The sequence below is a fragment of the Talpa europaea genome (assembly GCF_964194135.1).
Source record: "Talpa europaea genome assembly, chromosome: 14".
Classification (NCBI taxonomy): domain Eukaryota; kingdom Metazoa; phylum Chordata; class Mammalia; order Eulipotyphla; family Talpidae; genus Talpa; species Talpa europaea.
In genome coordinates, this window is record NC_140082.1 from 72,195,244 (window position 1) to 72,212,296 (window position 17,053).

The 17,053-nt window shown below is 36.7% G+C and overlaps 1 protein-coding gene across 1 annotated transcript in view; it reads left to right on the top strand.

Annotated features, from left to right (window-relative positions):
• Window positions 1-17,053, top strand: part of DNAH14 (dynein axonemal heavy chain 14) — a gene marked incomplete at its 5' end in the record, with an annotated part of 230,846 nt that overhangs the window by 188,189 nt on the left and 25,604 nt on the right. The window contains 7 exons of the mRNA XM_084254058.1: window positions 5,234-5,478; window positions 7,111-7,532; window positions 7,616-7,814; window positions 9,493-9,729; window positions 12,052-12,128; window positions 13,417-13,573; window positions 14,415-14,625. Of these exons, the coding sequence (XP_084110184.1) occupies window positions 5,234-5,478; window positions 7,111-7,532; window positions 7,616-7,814; window positions 9,493-9,729; window positions 12,052-12,128; window positions 13,417-13,573; window positions 14,415-14,625 (1,548 nt within the window). The remainder of the gene's footprint in view (window positions 1-5,233; window positions 5,479-7,110; window positions 7,533-7,615; window positions 7,815-9,492; window positions 9,730-12,051; window positions 12,129-13,416; window positions 13,574-14,414; window positions 14,626-17,053) is intronic.

Below are 17,053 nucleotides of genomic sequence, written 5' to 3' on the forward strand. Positions count from 1 at the left end.
ATTCAGTGCCTTTGAATGTATTTAGACATTGACATAATCATTGTCACAAGTTTTAGAACATTTTTATCAACCTACAGAGAAACCCAAACTTCTGCCATCACCCCGTGCCAGTTTCACCTTCTTTCTCCCCAGCCCTTGGGAACCATTCCTCTGCACACGCACTCGCTTTAGATTTGCTTCTTTGGGACAATTCATATCAATGGACTCACAAAATATGTGGTCCTTCTTGATTGTCTTTCATTTAACACAATGTTTTTCAGGTACATGTATTTTGTATAAGGTATCAATACCTCATGTCCTTTCACTCTTGAATAATATTATATGGTATAGACATACCACCTTTTGTTCATCTGCTCATCAGCTGTCAGATCTTTGGGTTTTGTATCCACTTTTGGATTCTTGTTAGAAATGCTGCTATAAACATTCATGTACAAGTTTTTGTGTGAACAAATATTTCATTTCTCTAGAGTATAGATTTATTAATGAAACAAATGGGTCATGTGGTAATTTTATGTTTAGCCTTATCTTTATTTTTTTTAATCGCTGAATAGTATTCCATTGTGTCTATATACCACTTCTTCTTAATTTACTCCTTCCTACCTTGTTGGACACTTGAGCTATTCCATTATGTGACTACTTTAAATAGTGCTGCAAGAAACATAGGTGGGCATATATCTCTTGAAATTAGTGTTTTTGCATTCATTGGGCAGATACTGAATGGAATTGCTGGGTCAGATGGTTGATCTATTTTTAATAATTTGAGGAACCTCCATATTGTTTTCCATAGGGGCTGAATCAGTCTGCATTCCCACCAACAGTGTGTAATGTTTTCCTTTATCTCCACACCGTAGTCAACATTTCTTGTTTCTGTTTGTGTTTTTTCTTTTCATTTATATGGCGTATTCTCACAGGAATGAGGTGGTATCTCATCATTTTGATTTGCATTTTCCCAATGATAAATGATGTTGATCACTTTTTCATAAAGAGGGAACTATTTTAGAAGGTAGAGTTTGATGACCAACTCCCCCCTCTGTCACTTTCTCTTTTTTTAATTTTATTTTTTTATTCCCCATACAATTGCACAACCTTATTTTGACCCCAACTCCTCCTTTCCCCGGCCCCACCCATAGTGTGTCTCTGGTTCATAGTTGTTTGTTGATTTTGATTTTTTCTTTCTTATAATTATTCTTTTTCCTGGTCCCTTGTTTAGGTTTTCTAGATTCCTGCTATGAGTGAGACTATCCGGTATTTTTCTTTTTCTTTCTGGCTTATTTCGCTGATCATGATCCCTTCCAGATCCATCCATGTTGCTGCAAATTGTATATGTTTATCTTTTTGAGTGCTGCGTAATATTCCATTGTGTATATGTACCACATCTTCTTGATCCAGTCATTGATTTTTGGGCATTTGGGTTGTTTCCAAAGCTTAGCTATTGTAAACAGTGCTGCTATAAACATAGGGGTGCAGGTGCTCTTTGGAATTAATGTTTCTGTGTCCTTTGGGTAGATACCTAGGAGTGGAATTGCTGGATCATATGGAAGCTCTATCTTTAGTAGGTTGAGGAACCTCCACACAGCTTTCCAAGTGGTTGGACCAGTTTTCTTTTCATGATTTATTTGCTGTCTTGAGGTTTGCTCAATATGTTACTCCATTCTCTTCTTGCCGTAATGTTTCTTCGGAGAAGTCAGAGTTAACCTGATTGGTTTTCCCTTATATGTTATCTGTTTCTTCTCCCTTGCCAGTTTCATTATTTTTTCCTTGTCTTGGACTCTTGCAAGCTTTATTATTAGTTGTCATGCTGTAGTTTTCTTTTCATTATGGTAATTGGGAGTTCTTGCTTCTTGTTTGTCTATATTCATCTCCTTTTTCATGCTTGGGAAGTTTTCCTCAATTATCTCCTTGAATAATTTCTCAGTTCCTTTGTCTTTCTCCTCACCTTTTGGAATGCCTATAACTCTTACATTTCCTCTCTTCATGGAGTCTGATAATTGTCTAAGAGTCTCCTCATACTGCTTCATTTGCACTTCTCTCTCCTTTTCTCTTTTGGCTCTTTTTATTTCTGTATCTTCTATAGTACTGATCCATTCTTCCATTTCATCGATCCTGTTTTCATTGCTTTCCCCAGAGTTCTTTATCTCCTCTAGTAATCTTTTTATCTCCTGAATTTCTTTTCTTTCTTCTCTTAAGTTCTCAATTTCATTCTTCGGTTTAGTTATTATTTGTCTCAAATCATTTTTTTCCTTTTCGTTTTCTTTCTGCTTTTTTAATCAGGATGCTTATTAATTCTCTATCTGATAAGCAGAGAAGTTCTTCCATGTCATTGTTGAGCACTGGTGCCTGTATTTCTTTTTGTGGTGTGTCTTGCTTGCTTACTTGGTTATTTATATTTTTTCTTCTCCCTATTGTTTGCTTTCTAACTAATTCCATGCATTGAGGCTTTGTGCCACTGGTGTTGGCGGGCATCTCTTTGGAGTGCTCCTTTAGGGGTGTTGGAAACTGTTTACCAGACTGAGACCAGCACTGTTTGGCCAAAACTCCACCAGTGTTTCTGGGCTCTGTCCCTTACAGTTACCTCCCTCTGTATTTACTCAGTTCCAAAAGGGAATATGCTAGTTGGTGATTTCGTTCTGGTCACGAGGTGGCGCCAGAGACCCATACTTGCTGACCTGTGCTTTTTCTCAGGGGAGCTCCTCAACACAGGGGCTCTTATTCAAGCTGGGTGCTGTGTCTGCCCCGTGTTCACCCAGTGTTGTGCACACAGCTGTATGGATCCCACGCCCTGAATTCTGCACTCTAGGTCACAGTTCCAGGGCTATCAGATCCAAAACGCTGGCTTTCACCCTGAGCAGTGCCCGATGTTATGGCATGTCCCACGCCCCGGATCCCGTGCCTAGCTCTCATTTCCAGGATGGGGTCTTGCTCCACGCCTTATCCCTCCTTACCCCCTTTTGCATGGCCCACCCTCTCTCAGCACCTGAGGGTGTTTTTGGGATCTCTGATTTCCAACTATAGGGTGTTGGTAATTTTTTCTGGTCTCTAGGTGGTACCAGATATCTTGGGGAACTGTTTTTTTTACCCCGTGGGTCTGGGGGAACAGAGTGGGAGTGGTGTGGAGCGCCTCAACGGTGTGGGGGTGCTGTGTCTGCCTTGTGTTCCACCGTTGTGGGGATTCCACACCCCGAAATTTGTGCCCTGGGTCTCAGTTCCAAAAACCCTCAGGTCCAGGACGTGGGCTGTAGCCCAGTTCAGTGTCTGCAGAAATGGTGCCTTTTGTACCCTGCTCCCGTGTCTGGGTGCGTGGTTTCTGATTACTCAGTGAGGGACATTCACCTCAATGAGGAATCCCTTGGGTCTCCCTGCAAGCCTAGGTCACAGGTGCTGGGACCTCGGCAGCTGCAATCTGCATATGCTTTTCAAGTGAGTTGCTTTTCTGCACAAGCTTACAGGCTGGCCTTGGGCTATTTGTAGGGCTCCTTGGAGTCTTTGTTTTTCTGTAATGGTGCCTGGAGCCATTTCCTCACCTCCAGGGTGATTCCTACATGGTTCTCTACAGTTCCAGTTCACAGGGTGTGGTGGCTGAAATAGTTCCTTTCTGCTCTCTGCTCCCAGTCCTGCTTGATGCATAGTTTTTTCTTGTTGGTTGTTTTAGTTTTTTTTTTTTTTTCCTCCTCCTTGCTGTTGGTCGGAGAGTGCCAACTTTATCTGAGTGTGAAGGCTTTGAGATCTGGCAGTTACTTTTCTTTATATCATTTGGCTTCCAAAAGATTTCATAGGAATAATCTATTGATACTTTCTGATAGCAGGGAAACCTTTATAAACCTCACTTATAGGAGGAACATAGGGAAACCGTACAAGGGATTAGAAAAAAAAAAAAAGGCAAAACTAGCAGGTGTTGTGCCCAAGATCAGCAGACTCGGCGAGCATAGCCTCCAAGAATCCAAAGACAGCTGATGCAAATGCAAAAGGGAGTTTATTACAGGCTCGAGTCCAGGCCCACGGCACCTATCAATGCAGTGGCAGATAACGAGAGCCCCGAACAGAGGAAGCAGGGGTCTATTATAGGATCACGAGCGATGCAAATTTTGAAAGAAGCTGGCAATTACTCATTGGCTACTACAAAGACATTTTGGCACGAGTGGTTACAGTTTCAAAGTGATTGGACGGTTAGATATGCTGTCCCATTTATGGATAGGACTGCCCTCATTGGCGGCTGGGGTGATCTGCTTTTTCGTCACCAAGTGGAGTGAGGGTTGTGACTGCTGAAACTATCTCCGGAATGTGGCTGTGCAAGTACTAACATATCAATGTGGAGGATATACAAAATGGCGAAACCTCGGCTAAGCTTGATTCCACAGCAGGCAAACTATAAATTGGAGACATTCGGCAGGGGATGGAGAGGGAGAGGGATCAAAACTGCCCTCTGTCACTTTCTGACCATGTGACATCGTGAACTTTTTGATGTCTCTAACTTCACCCTTTGTAAGTGGAACCAGAAATTACCCCTATTTCATTGGGTTGCTGTGCATGCTAAACAAGATTCAAAATCTGACCACTCCCAGCAGAGCTACCCTGCTCCAAGTCACTCTATCATCCACTTTGTAAACAGTCTCCCAGCCTCCATCTTGTTACCAAACCCCAACCTCATATTCTCAAGTTAATAGCTAGAGTGATCCTGTCTCTTCTCTTCTCAAATTTCTCCAATGGCTTCTTACTCAAAGTAGAAACTAGTCTTTACAGTGATCTAATGGCAGGTCAGAATTCCTACTATTTAATATTTTTATTTACTCTGTATACTTAGCCAAATAAAGTATGGGCATAATTTATGGTTGTATTTTTTTAAAGATTTATTTATTTAAGCATTCAAGAACTGGAGTACAGGCCAGAGGAGTGGTGGGGGTGAGAGGATTCACCAGGGACAGAGTGGGGAACAGAACAGGCAGACTGACAAATACACTGCTGAGGGGAGCAGCAGGCAAGACAGGAGAGGTCTCCTGCACCATGTGGGTAGCTCCCTGGCTGAGGATCTAGCTCGTGCTGCAGTGGCTGCCTATTGCGTCATAGTGCTAAGACTTTACCCCTTGTGCCACCAGGGAGGCCCCCATGGTTGTATTTTTTACAGTCATAAAAATCAAAGATAATTATTTTCAGATAATTTTTTTCATTATTTGATGCATCAGATTCACTTTTTCCCCTGTTCCTCCTTTAAGTAACTGGTTCCTTTCTCCTGTTTTAGGTTATACATGTCTACAGAAATAGACAACCCTCATTTTCCTCTATCAGTTTGTACTGTTGTTACTATGATCAACTTTATGGTAACTTTCCAAGGCTTGGAAGATCAACTGTTATCTACTGTATTAAGTCATGAAGCCCCTCATTTAGAAAACCAACGTTTCCAGTTATTGGAGAGTATTTTCCTTGATTCTAGAACTCTTGAAGAACTGGAGGACAAAACATTAAATTTACTGCAGAATGCACTAGGTAAGTTAAGATACTTAGTGATAGTAGGAGACTTTTGTTTACCTTTGTGAAGGACAGAATAAAAATTATAGGGAAGGATGATTTTATAAAGTGGTACCAAAACTATCAGGCCATCTTTTCAGAACTACCCCATTTCTAAAACTAAAACACTGAATTTTTATGTTCCTCAATTCCTACTTCTTCTGTAGCTCATTATGTCATAGGATATTTTCTGCACACCCTATAATCAGTGAAAATGGTAAAAACAAACAAACCAAGATTCAGAAGCACAGTCACTTGTATTATATAAACCATTCATATGACAAATGTCAATTTTTGCTATGACTTCTGTCTGAATTGGACAAAAGACAAACATAATGAGGCAAAAGAAAGTTGTTTTAGATAACACACATCAGAGTGATCTATGCTATTATTATGGTGTTACTATTTATTCACTACCACTTGCTCCCCATATTAGAAATCTGTAATATTTCTAAAAGATTGTAACCTCTTACTAACAGTGGTTTTAATAAAAAATGAAATAAAAAGTCTCCTTGATTCTGTACATATTTTTCTTCCTTTTCCCCAAGTTTTAATAAAACAGATCATCCTTAGGATACTTTTGAAATATTTTATCTTTGGTATGATCTTCTGCTTATGGAAAATAGTGTGATAGGATGAGAACTGAGAAAGGTGGGCCACACCTTAGGTCCAGACATTACTTAGAAATTTCATCTGCATCTTTAAGAATATGGTATCTAGATCATGCAATATAATAATCCCAGAACTCCTTGCAATCAAACCATGTTTAGTTCTCAATACCACAACTGAAAAGGGCTATTTTCAAACTGAAGTGTGTCCAGAGGTAAGCCTCAAAAGTTGTAAGGTGTCCAGAAATCATATTATTTAAAAATAAGCAGTTGAGGAAAATAGAAATGTTTTTCCATAAAGTAGAAGTTTATAATGGAAATAGGAAATCTACCTTAAATATCTGAAAGAGATAAAATTATTATCTGTGTTCCTAGAGCGGCATTTTTTTTTTCCAAAAAGTGAGTTGCAACCTACCAGTAGTAGCAGAAATCTGTTTCATTGGTCATTGTCAACTTTGTTTCATAAAACAAAACACAATGCAAAGTGTCAGAATGCATCCCATGAAATAATGGTGAGCTTTTTATTTCCTGAAAATTTAATTTTCATTTTCTATGTATATAATGGGTTACATTAGAAATTTATTTTTAATGATAGAATGACTACTAATGTGCCTGTAATAAAAATAAAATTCACAAGGAGGACCATAGGTGTATTGGTGGTAGATGTGGCGTGGTAACATGCATCTGAAGAGGTATGATCCTGTACCTCTGAATCAGATACAGTGTTGTAGACCAATGTCACCTCAATAAAAAAAAGAATAAATTTAATTTTGAAATAAAATCCACAAACACAAAAAAAATATAGAGAAAAGGTGAGAGAATGAGAAGGAGACCATTTGTCATTATCAAACTTTTAAGAAACATGATCTATCTTCATTTAAAGGCCTATTTCCAAATCAAAACCACCACAAGTGTACAGGTAAAGTAGTACATAATAAGGAAACTGCCATTTGATATTCCAAAGGACTTTATTTCAGTTTGTTTTTTATTTGTTCACCTTTAGGGGCTATACAAGATGACATGGAAATTGCAGACAATTTAAGAAAATCCAAAATGACTTCAAATGAAATTTCAAGACGCATCAAATCAACAGAAATAGCAGAAAGAGCAATTCAAGAAACACGCAGTACATATCTCCCCATTGCTACTCGAGGAGCCCTGCTCTACTTTCTAGTGGCTGGTCTTACACAAATCAATTACATGTACCAGTTCTCCCTAGACTGGTTTCATCAAGTTTTTGTTTTAGCAATAGTTTCCAAAGACAAGTTGAAACAAGAACAAAGTTTGAAAAAGGAGAAAAAATATCCGAAAAAACTTCATGAAGTTACAAATATCTCAAAAGAGCCTAAATTAGAAAGCAAGACAAATCTTTTAGACAGGTATCTTAAAAATTCAATAGACATGTTGACAAGAAACATTTTTAAGGTGAGACATTTGTTAAAAAAAAAGATTTTTACATATTTATTTCACCTAACAAGATCAGTGTAATAGTGATATTTTCCTTACAGGTGGTCTCTTCAGCTCTATTTAATGAACATAAACTTTGCTTCTCCTTTCTTCTTTGCACTACAATCATGCAAAATAATGCTAAGGGAAATCTAATGCAGGATGAAATTGGATCCCTTCCAGATGAAGAATGGAATATCTTCTTGTATTCTGGCATATTGATAAATAGTAAAGGTCTAATTCCCCAGCCTAGACTAAATAGTAAGTAAAACTAATTGCTTGGGATTTAGTAAAAAACAAAACAAAACATACAAACACATTAAAAACATGTATCCTGAAAAGTGCTAAAAGCATTGGGCCCTCATCTTCTACAAAATACAAAACCTAGATATAAGACCTAAACCTATAAAATCCTAAGAGAAAACAGCAGGGGAAAGTTTCTTAACTTGAACTTGCAATGATTTCTTGGATATGACACCCAAAGTACATGCAACAAAGGCAAAAACAGATAAATGGGACCACATCAAAATTAAAAACTTTGTGAATTAGAGGACACAATCAACTGAGAGAAAAGACAGTCTGTAGAATGGTAGAAAATAGTTTACATCATCTATATGATAAGAAAATATACAGAATATTTTTTAAAAATTGTCAGTCCTATTTTAAACATATTCAAAATTATTTAAACTTCCACAATAAAAAATCGAACATCCCACTTTAAAAGTGGACAGATGACTTGAATACAACAACCACATGAAAAGATGTTAAACATTACTAGTCACAGAATTGCAAATCAAAACCACAATTAGATATCATGTCACATCCGTTAGGATGGCTACTAAAAATGTAGAAAATAACAAGCGCTGACAAGGATGTGGAGAATTAGGATCCTTGTACACTGTTGAGTGAGATTGTAAAATGGTGCTACTGCTATAGAAAACCATATGGAAGTTACTTAAAAAGTTAGAAATATGACCTATCAATCCACCCCATCTATATACACATACACACATACACATATACATATATAGTTCCACTACACACACACACACACACACACACACACACACACACACATAAAGGAATTGAAAGCAGGGTCTTGGAGATATATTTTTGGAGATCTATTTGCCTATCTATATTCTTAGCAGCACTATTCACAATGGCCAGTAGATGGAAGCAACTCAAATATCCATTGATGGATGAATAAACAAAATATAGTATATAGGCAAAATGGAATATTATTCAGCCCTAAAAGGGAAGGAAATCTTGATACATGGAGGAAGCTGGAGGACATTATGCTAAATTAAATAAGTCAGTCATGAAGCCACTGGAGGAGAAAGGTGTAGGAGAGGGAGTTATGGAAGGCAGTGTCAGAGACAGAGGGAAAGGAGGCCTAATGCACTCTTATGGAGGATTGTGGGTACTTTGGTGGTGAGTGTGATGTGGTAACATACATCTGGAAAGGTGTGAAACTATATCTCCAAATTATATACAAAGTTATAAACCACTGTTACTGCAATAAAGATAATATAACTTAAAAAAAATAAATAAATAAGTCAGTCATAAGAAGATAAATGCTGTCTGATTCTACTTACATGTCATAAAAACTGGAAATAGAATGGTGATTATGAGGGGATTGGGAGTGGGAGGAGCTTCTTTTAAACAGAGTTTCAGATTTGCAGAAAAAATTCTGGAGATCTGTTTCACAACAATATAAATATACTTGACACTTCTGAACTGTATACTCTTAGAAATAGTTAAGATGGTAAATTTAATGCTATATGTTTTTACCAATATAAAAAATTGTTACCTTCTTTGTAATCAATTTTTATATGATCTGACTTTCCCCTCCACAACAAATATTTATTAAGCATTTACTGTGTAGTAACTAAAGGTTAAGGTTGCATCTCTCTGGTGTGATTTTCTCCTTTTCTGCTAGGCATGCATGAAGTCTGCATGTATCAGCATCTACAGTGGCTGTCAGAGTCCAGGTGGAAGCAGTGCCAGTATGTCAGTGGTGAACTAGAAACATTTTCCCTTTTGTGCAAATCCCTGGTATCAAATGTGTTGCAATGGAGTGCTTTTAGTAACAGTAATGCTGTATATTCTCTGATCAGCATACCTTTCTCTTCAGAAAATGTTTCACTGGAAAAAAGTGACAAATCACCAGAGGAAAGTAAGAAAGCATTTATTGTTTTCATCTAACTTCCATATATGTTTGCAAAGATTAACAATTTATAAATGTTAATAAATTGCATCTCCCATTGAAAAAATTGAAAGGTGGAACATAACTATGTTGTTAACATATCTCTGTTATTTAATATAGTCCTCACAGCACTTTTGCAACATTATCATGAAGATCGCTGTTGTTGATGAGAAATGCTGATGAGAAGTTAAAACCTTCATATAGATGAATATACAACCTAAATTTTATTACATCACACTTGTTTTGAACCTTAGATCTGAATGAGCCTACACATATAACAGATATGTGTTTTATATAACAGAGAAGTAGTTTACATATTACTTTGTATAATAGATATGTGTTTAAGAATTGCATAAGAAATAGAACTTACTTTAAATGCTTTGCTATTTTTAGCATATCTTTTTGCACTTTATTTTTTTTAAAGATTTTTATTTATGCATACAAGAGCTGGGATTCAGGCCAGAGATGCAGGGTGTGAGAGGAGTCACCAGAGACAGAGTGGGGAACAAAACGGGCAGATTGACAGAAGTACACTGTTGAGGGGAGCAGCGGGCGAGACAGGAGAGGTCTGCTGCGCCATGTGGGTTGCTCCCTGGCCGGCCAGGGATCGAACTCGTGCTGCAGAGGCTGCGGATTGCTTCACCGTGTGGTGCTTAACCCCTTGTGCCACCAGGGAGGCCCTGTTTTTGCACTTCAAACTCCTTATTTTTCCCTGCTTCATCTAGTCACATCACCCTTCTCACATGTTTCCTTCCACTTTTTTCTCCACTTTGCTTCTAGACTTTTTGCTACAATATGCAAGTATGTTATGCAATAACATAAAACATCCTTATATGTATTCCTTATGGGATAGAAAGAAGTGGTATTGCTGGATCAAAAGTGTACTTTTATGTTAAAAATTGCTACTAGGTTGGTTTTCTTTAAAAATCATAATTGCTACTTCTGCCAATACATGAGTGCCCTTTTTTTCCCCAGTGAACAGTATTGATTATTTTTTAACTTTTGCCAATCTAAAAAGTTTAAAGTTACTTTTAGTTTGAATTTCCATGATTACTAGCCAGTTTAAGTACCTTTTCAGATGTTTGTTGAGCATTTGAACTAGTTGTTCATGTACATTGCTCATTTTTCTGCAGGATAATTTATTTCATTTTTGTCCGTTTGTAAAAACTCCATCAGCTTAACAGGTAATTTCTTTCTGTGTTGTTAAATATATTCACTGTTCATTCAAATATTTTTTTAGAATCTGTCAAGGTTTGTTGGATTTGTTCATTGTATCTGTACCATACAAATGTTTAAATATTTGTCCAGTAAATCATGTCTTTTTTTTTTCTTTTATGCTTTCTTGATTTGCTATTCTGATAAGCTCTCCTCCTCTCTTAGCGTAGTCAGTCTGGAATATTACTGTTTTGTTTTCTTACATGCATCACTAATCTATCCTGGGTTCATTACTTATTATACTATGAGTCAATATCTTTTATTTAAAGCAATTCTTTCTGGACCTTTTTGTAAAGTGAAGATCTTTTTACTTTACAAGTGATACCAGTTTATCAATTTGTAAGTAGATTTTCACATATTGTGAGCTTTTTTTAAAGATTGTCAATCCTATTTTAAACATATTCAAATAACCTATTCTGTCATCTAAGTTGTACTTGAAGGTAGACGTTGGGAAAATGCCATAGACTATAAGGTAGAGGTAGGTAGAAATGATAACTATTATCTGGGATAGATGGACATGAAGTCTAGAAGGCTTCCTACCTTGCATGAGTGTGTGAGCCATTAGGACTCGATTGCAGTGGTTAGAGGGGTACTATATACACATGTCTATCTTTATGTTATTAATGTAACATATATAATATTACATATTATTCAATTTTAAAAAGATTTGAGAATCTTTGCATTTCCATTTGTTTCTTATTTCTTGTTATCTATCGTAGCTAGATTATCAGTAGAAATCTCTACAGTTCATCAGAAAAGCATCACATATGCAGGAGCAAGTTATAACATGCTGGCTCTGCCCTTTGCTTGTCTTTTTATTTCCTTCAGATGTCCAGCATCCTACAGTATTCATCAACCACTTCACCAAGTTGAAACTTAAATACCTAATAATGACTAGTTCTTTTGTGAGTTAAAAGATAGTTATTGATATTCAAATCCTATAGAAATAAAGCTCCCTTTAAAATAAGTTAGCCATGCTTTTAAAATTTTTATAAAAAATATTTTCATTGTGCTAACTTTTAATGAACCAAGGTATTTGATTATTAATCTCATGCTTTCCCTCTAAATTATATGTAGTTAATGAAGATGAAGAAATTCAGAGTCCTGTAACTTTTCCCTGGGAGAACCTTACTCCATTTCAAAGACTTATTTTGGTAAGATGTGCTATGAGAAAATACTGACATTATGACTGTTTTGAGCATTTTATTACTAATTTAAACCTTCAGATCTAAAATTATATATGCAAGAGATATCTATGTTTCAAATTGACATTAATGGCAGAGGGAAGTGCTTATAATCCATCTTAATGTTCCTCTAATTGGGGCAAGTCCAATTAGAATAATATTTCTGGTACCTTCCCTCCCTCCCTCCACCCTCATTCACTCCTCCCTGAGAGGACAAAGTTCTTACAAAACAGGGAAATTTGAAAGATGAATTCAGAGTGCATGGCTAAGCCCTTTCTCCTTTGTCCCTTTTGGGATCTGCTTTACTGCAAAAATCACATTTTCTGCTCCTTATGAGGATACTTCTCACTGCCATAGATTTTATAAAAACAGGTTCTGGCCACTTAGGAAGAAGCCAATAGCTGCCTAGCACTGGTTGTGACAGGTAAATCTATCTCATTCTGGGGTTTGGCATCAGGAAGCACACACACCTAAACCACATCTGCCACCTTGACCTTATTATCTGTAAAGGTGATATTTTGCCTAACTCCTCTTTTTCTCAATTGCTTCAGCATCTCACTGGCAGGTTGGTGATGCACAGACACATACAGTTTGGGCTTAATGATGGTGTCTGTGATGGTGAAAAGTCTCAGGGCAGAACTCCTGACATTCTGTCCAGAAATAGCATGTAATGCCTTGCATAAAGCAGTTTCCATGGAAAATTTCTTTCTTATAAAATTTACAGTGATTTCCAGTAGCACCTGAACTTAATATTTGTATACTGTTCAAAATCTTTCAGTCCCTGTAGAGTTCTTAGATCTGTATTAAGTTATCACAAACATATAAATATTGTGCTCTCTTCATTTTAATGTCTTAATGGGACAGTGAGTATTCTCCCACTCGTGCTACTCTGGATTTTCATATCCTCAACATGAATGTGCTTTTCTTTCTCTAGGTAAGAGCAGAAATAAAATCAAGAAACAGTCTCTTTTTGCAGAATCAGGGACCATAAGTTAGGTTCAAAAAGAGATCTTGGTCAGTGTCAGAGAGAAAGAAGAACAAGGTAGCCCCAGGTCTGGAAAGGGCTGTCGAGGCTCAGGAGCAGTGGTGGCCGTTTGCTCTCGCACATAGTCTTGCTCCCATTAAACTTCCCAACACAGGAGCACCTTCAAGCTCTGGCAATCTAAATAATAAATACTTGTTCATTTTGTCTCATTTTACCATAGGGAATATTTCCTTGAGTGGTTTTGAAAATTAATCTTTAAATTTTCTTCTTTAGATAAAAATTCTTAGACCAGAATGTTTAGAGAATTCAGTGAGAAAGTTTATAACTGAAAAAATGGGAAGTCATTATCTTCATACAAGTGGAACTAATTTGAATGAAGTATATAAGGAATCTAGTGCCAAAACTCCACTGATACTTATTCATTCCCCTGGTAAGCTGTTTTTGAATAGTGAAGATGATAAACAATATTCATCAAAAGATGTAGAAAAATAGGTTCTGTGTCCAGTTATTCTATGTTTAAAATATTTTCCTATTTTATTTTTAAATATTTTGGGAAAGGGGCCTATTAAAAACATTAAACTATATTAAGAGTGAACCATTCTAAAAAATATGAGCTAACAAAGAGGAATACGATTTCTAAGATTCACAAATATGGAAATTAATTTTCTGGGCAGAAAATACTGCCTGAACATGTATCATTGATATGAAAGTTGACTTTTTCCCTTGCATTTGTTAATTGTTTGATGAATGTTGACTAATGAGAAAAAAATGTTACAACCAATCAGAAATTGACCTTACTATCCAATGCTGTGTTCCTCAAAACTGCAAATGTCTTTTTTGTTTTTGTTCTGTAAAGTCAAAACAAAATATTTTCTCCTAGGCGAAATGTATTTTATCATCTCCAAATCAAGTAGGTCTTTACAATTCACCATTTTCAAAATTAATTCTATTGGACAAAAACCTTGTTCAAAACTTAGATGCCCATGAGTAGTTGGAAGAGAAGCTAAAAATGATCTATTTTAGCTGGACTCACAGCCATGTTGAGTAGTGTCACAGCTCAGCTAGCTGCAGAGGAGGGAGCAGATTGTGGGGAAGGTAACCAGCAGTTGCCACTGTGGGGAGATGTTATCATTCCTGTGTTATCCTAGGCCATCTCGACAGTAACTGGCAGAGCCAAAATGTGAACTCTGGGTAATAATTTTAAAAAGTGTAATGTTTCTACTATGTAAGTGAATTTACAACTACATATAACTTCCCATGTTGTTATACAGAGATTGATATCACAAATATTCTCCTGAAATTTGCACAAGAGTTAAAAGGAACAACGAAACATGTCAGAGTGATTTCTTTTGGTGATGTCCAGGCAGCTAAAGCAGAAGACCTCATCGCAAAGGCCCAAGGAGAGACAGAACAGTGGGTCTTCCTCCAGAACTGCCACCTTGCAGCATCATTTATGATGAGGCTTTGTGCTATTGTGGAATCGTGAGTTTTATGTTTATTTCTAAGTAATCATATTAATTATAAACAGGGAGGTAAAACTGGAAATGGCAAGATATACTGTGCTTCAACAATGATAAGATAATGTTTTGGGACACTCAGAGGAAACTTGGGTTTCCATTTCTTCCTTGGGTTTCCATTTCTCCAAGAATTTGAAAACTACACTAAGTAAATAAGCTTTTGTTAGATCAGAGGTCTCTTTAGTTTTTACTTTCCACATGGTTTATCACTTTCTCACATCAGATTTTCATTTTCAATAAATATACTTATATACCTACACACACATACAGATGTATAGATCTATAACCTGTGTTTTTTTTTATTTATTTTTATTTATACAAGAACTGGGGTACAGGCCAGAGGCGTGGGAGGGTGAGAGAATTCACCAGAGACAGAGCAGGGAGCAGAACAGGCAGATTGACCGAAATACACTGCTGAGGGGAGCAGCGGGTGAGTCAGGAGAGGACTGCCATGCCATGTGGTTATCTCCCTGGCTGGCTGGGAATCGAACCTGCACTGCAGAGGCTGCGGACAGCTTCACAGTGCTGCACTCAACCTTCTGCACCATTGGGGAGGCTCCCCTATAACCTGGTTTTTGATAGTCATATTATAAGATTCCAAACAGTAGAATGCAAAAACTCATAACTAGCCTTTCAGTGATGATTTATTTTATGGCTTATCTTGAGTTTATTCTGACTTTCTGTAGCTCAACACATTCACTGAAAGGCTGTATGGTCCAAAGCACTTATTCAAGCAGAAATTTCCATATCACAAATATTGTTTTGCTTATTTGTTTGCAGTGAAAGTATGAAGAAGTTGGTTGCTATAACTTTGAGTTAAGAGTTCTCCATGTGTTGAAATAGTAATGTTTCAGTCCTTTACACCCTATACTTTCTCCCTCAACCTTGCCTTTCTGTCTTCTTTACTTTATAGGGACAGTAGTGCACATAAAGTATTGTGCAATTTTCATGCTATTATTTTTGTTGTAAACATGCTCAAGGAAATTATAAAAGCAAAACACAATTGCCTAACTTAAATTTCTAAAATCTTTGCTAATTATTCCATTCTCTGTTCATATTTTAGCAGATTAAACTAAATATGTTATATTAAATATATAATTTTTCTTTTTCACATTTATTTCATCATCAGAAGAAGACTACTTAGTTATGTGATTTCAATGCATATAAATTTTAGAAGGATGATACAATAGTTTCTACCAGGTCTCTTATTCATATGCACTCTAAAAGTATTTATAGAGAACCTATTATTTGCCAAGAATCATTCTAGAAACTAAGGACATAGTATGGACCAGACGGATATTGTATCACTCTTCAAAAGTGTATTTACATAGGGCCTCCCCGGTGGCGCAGCGGTTGAGCGCTGGGTTGCGAAGCTGCCCGCGGCCTCTGCGGTGCCGGTTCGATCCCCAGCTGCTCCCTGGCCACCAGAGGAGGGTCCCACATGGCGCGCAGACCCCTCCTGCCACTCGCTGCTCCCCTCAGCAGTGTACTTCGGTCCTTCTGCCTGCTCTGCTCCCCACTCTGGCTCTGGTGAATTCTCTCACCCTCCCGCGCTTCTGACTGTACCCAGCGCATGCATAAACAAAACAAACAAATAAATAAAACATGCCTCTATTAAAAAAAAAGTGTATTTACATAGAGAGAAACAATAGAATAATAGATAGTGATGGTTGGTTTTAAAAAAAGAAATTAGAGAAATGACTTTTAAAACAGTTTCAAAGTTTTACTAACAGTAATTAATAATAAACAAAAAATTCTTATATAATCGCAATGTAACTAAAAAGAAATTCATATTTCTTTACCAAATCAAGATTTTAATATTTAAGACTAGCACTCTAGAAACCCACAGTAGGAGAGAAAAATGTGGATTTTTAATAAATTTCTTAGATTCAGAAAAAAAAGAAAATATTCACAATTAAAATATTCATTTTAAAAATGAGAGGAAAAAAGAAAGATGCGGAGGGAGAGAGAAAGTGGAGGAAACGGAGGGAGAGCGAAAGTGGAGGAAACTATAACTTCTTACTGAGTTTGCAGATTATTTTTGTTTTTAATTTTCTGTCTGCTGTTATTTTGCTTTTGTTTTTTTGGTTTTGTAAATTTTAAAATAATAACTTCAGATATACAGAAAAGTTTCTAGAAGAGTTCAAAAATTCCTCTGAAACTTTTATTTCTACTTCCCCATTGTTAGCATTGGTCTTATCATTTCTTTCATATGTAGGTAATTTTTTTTCTGAATCATTTGAAAGTAAACTGCAAACATGATGCTACTTGATCCTTAAATACTTCAGTGTATTTAGTGATTATACAAGCAACCCAATTTAGTCCTATGTAGCCTATTGTGCCAATAATATCTTTTACTGCAAAAAAACCAAAAAAACAATAAAGAAAAGAAA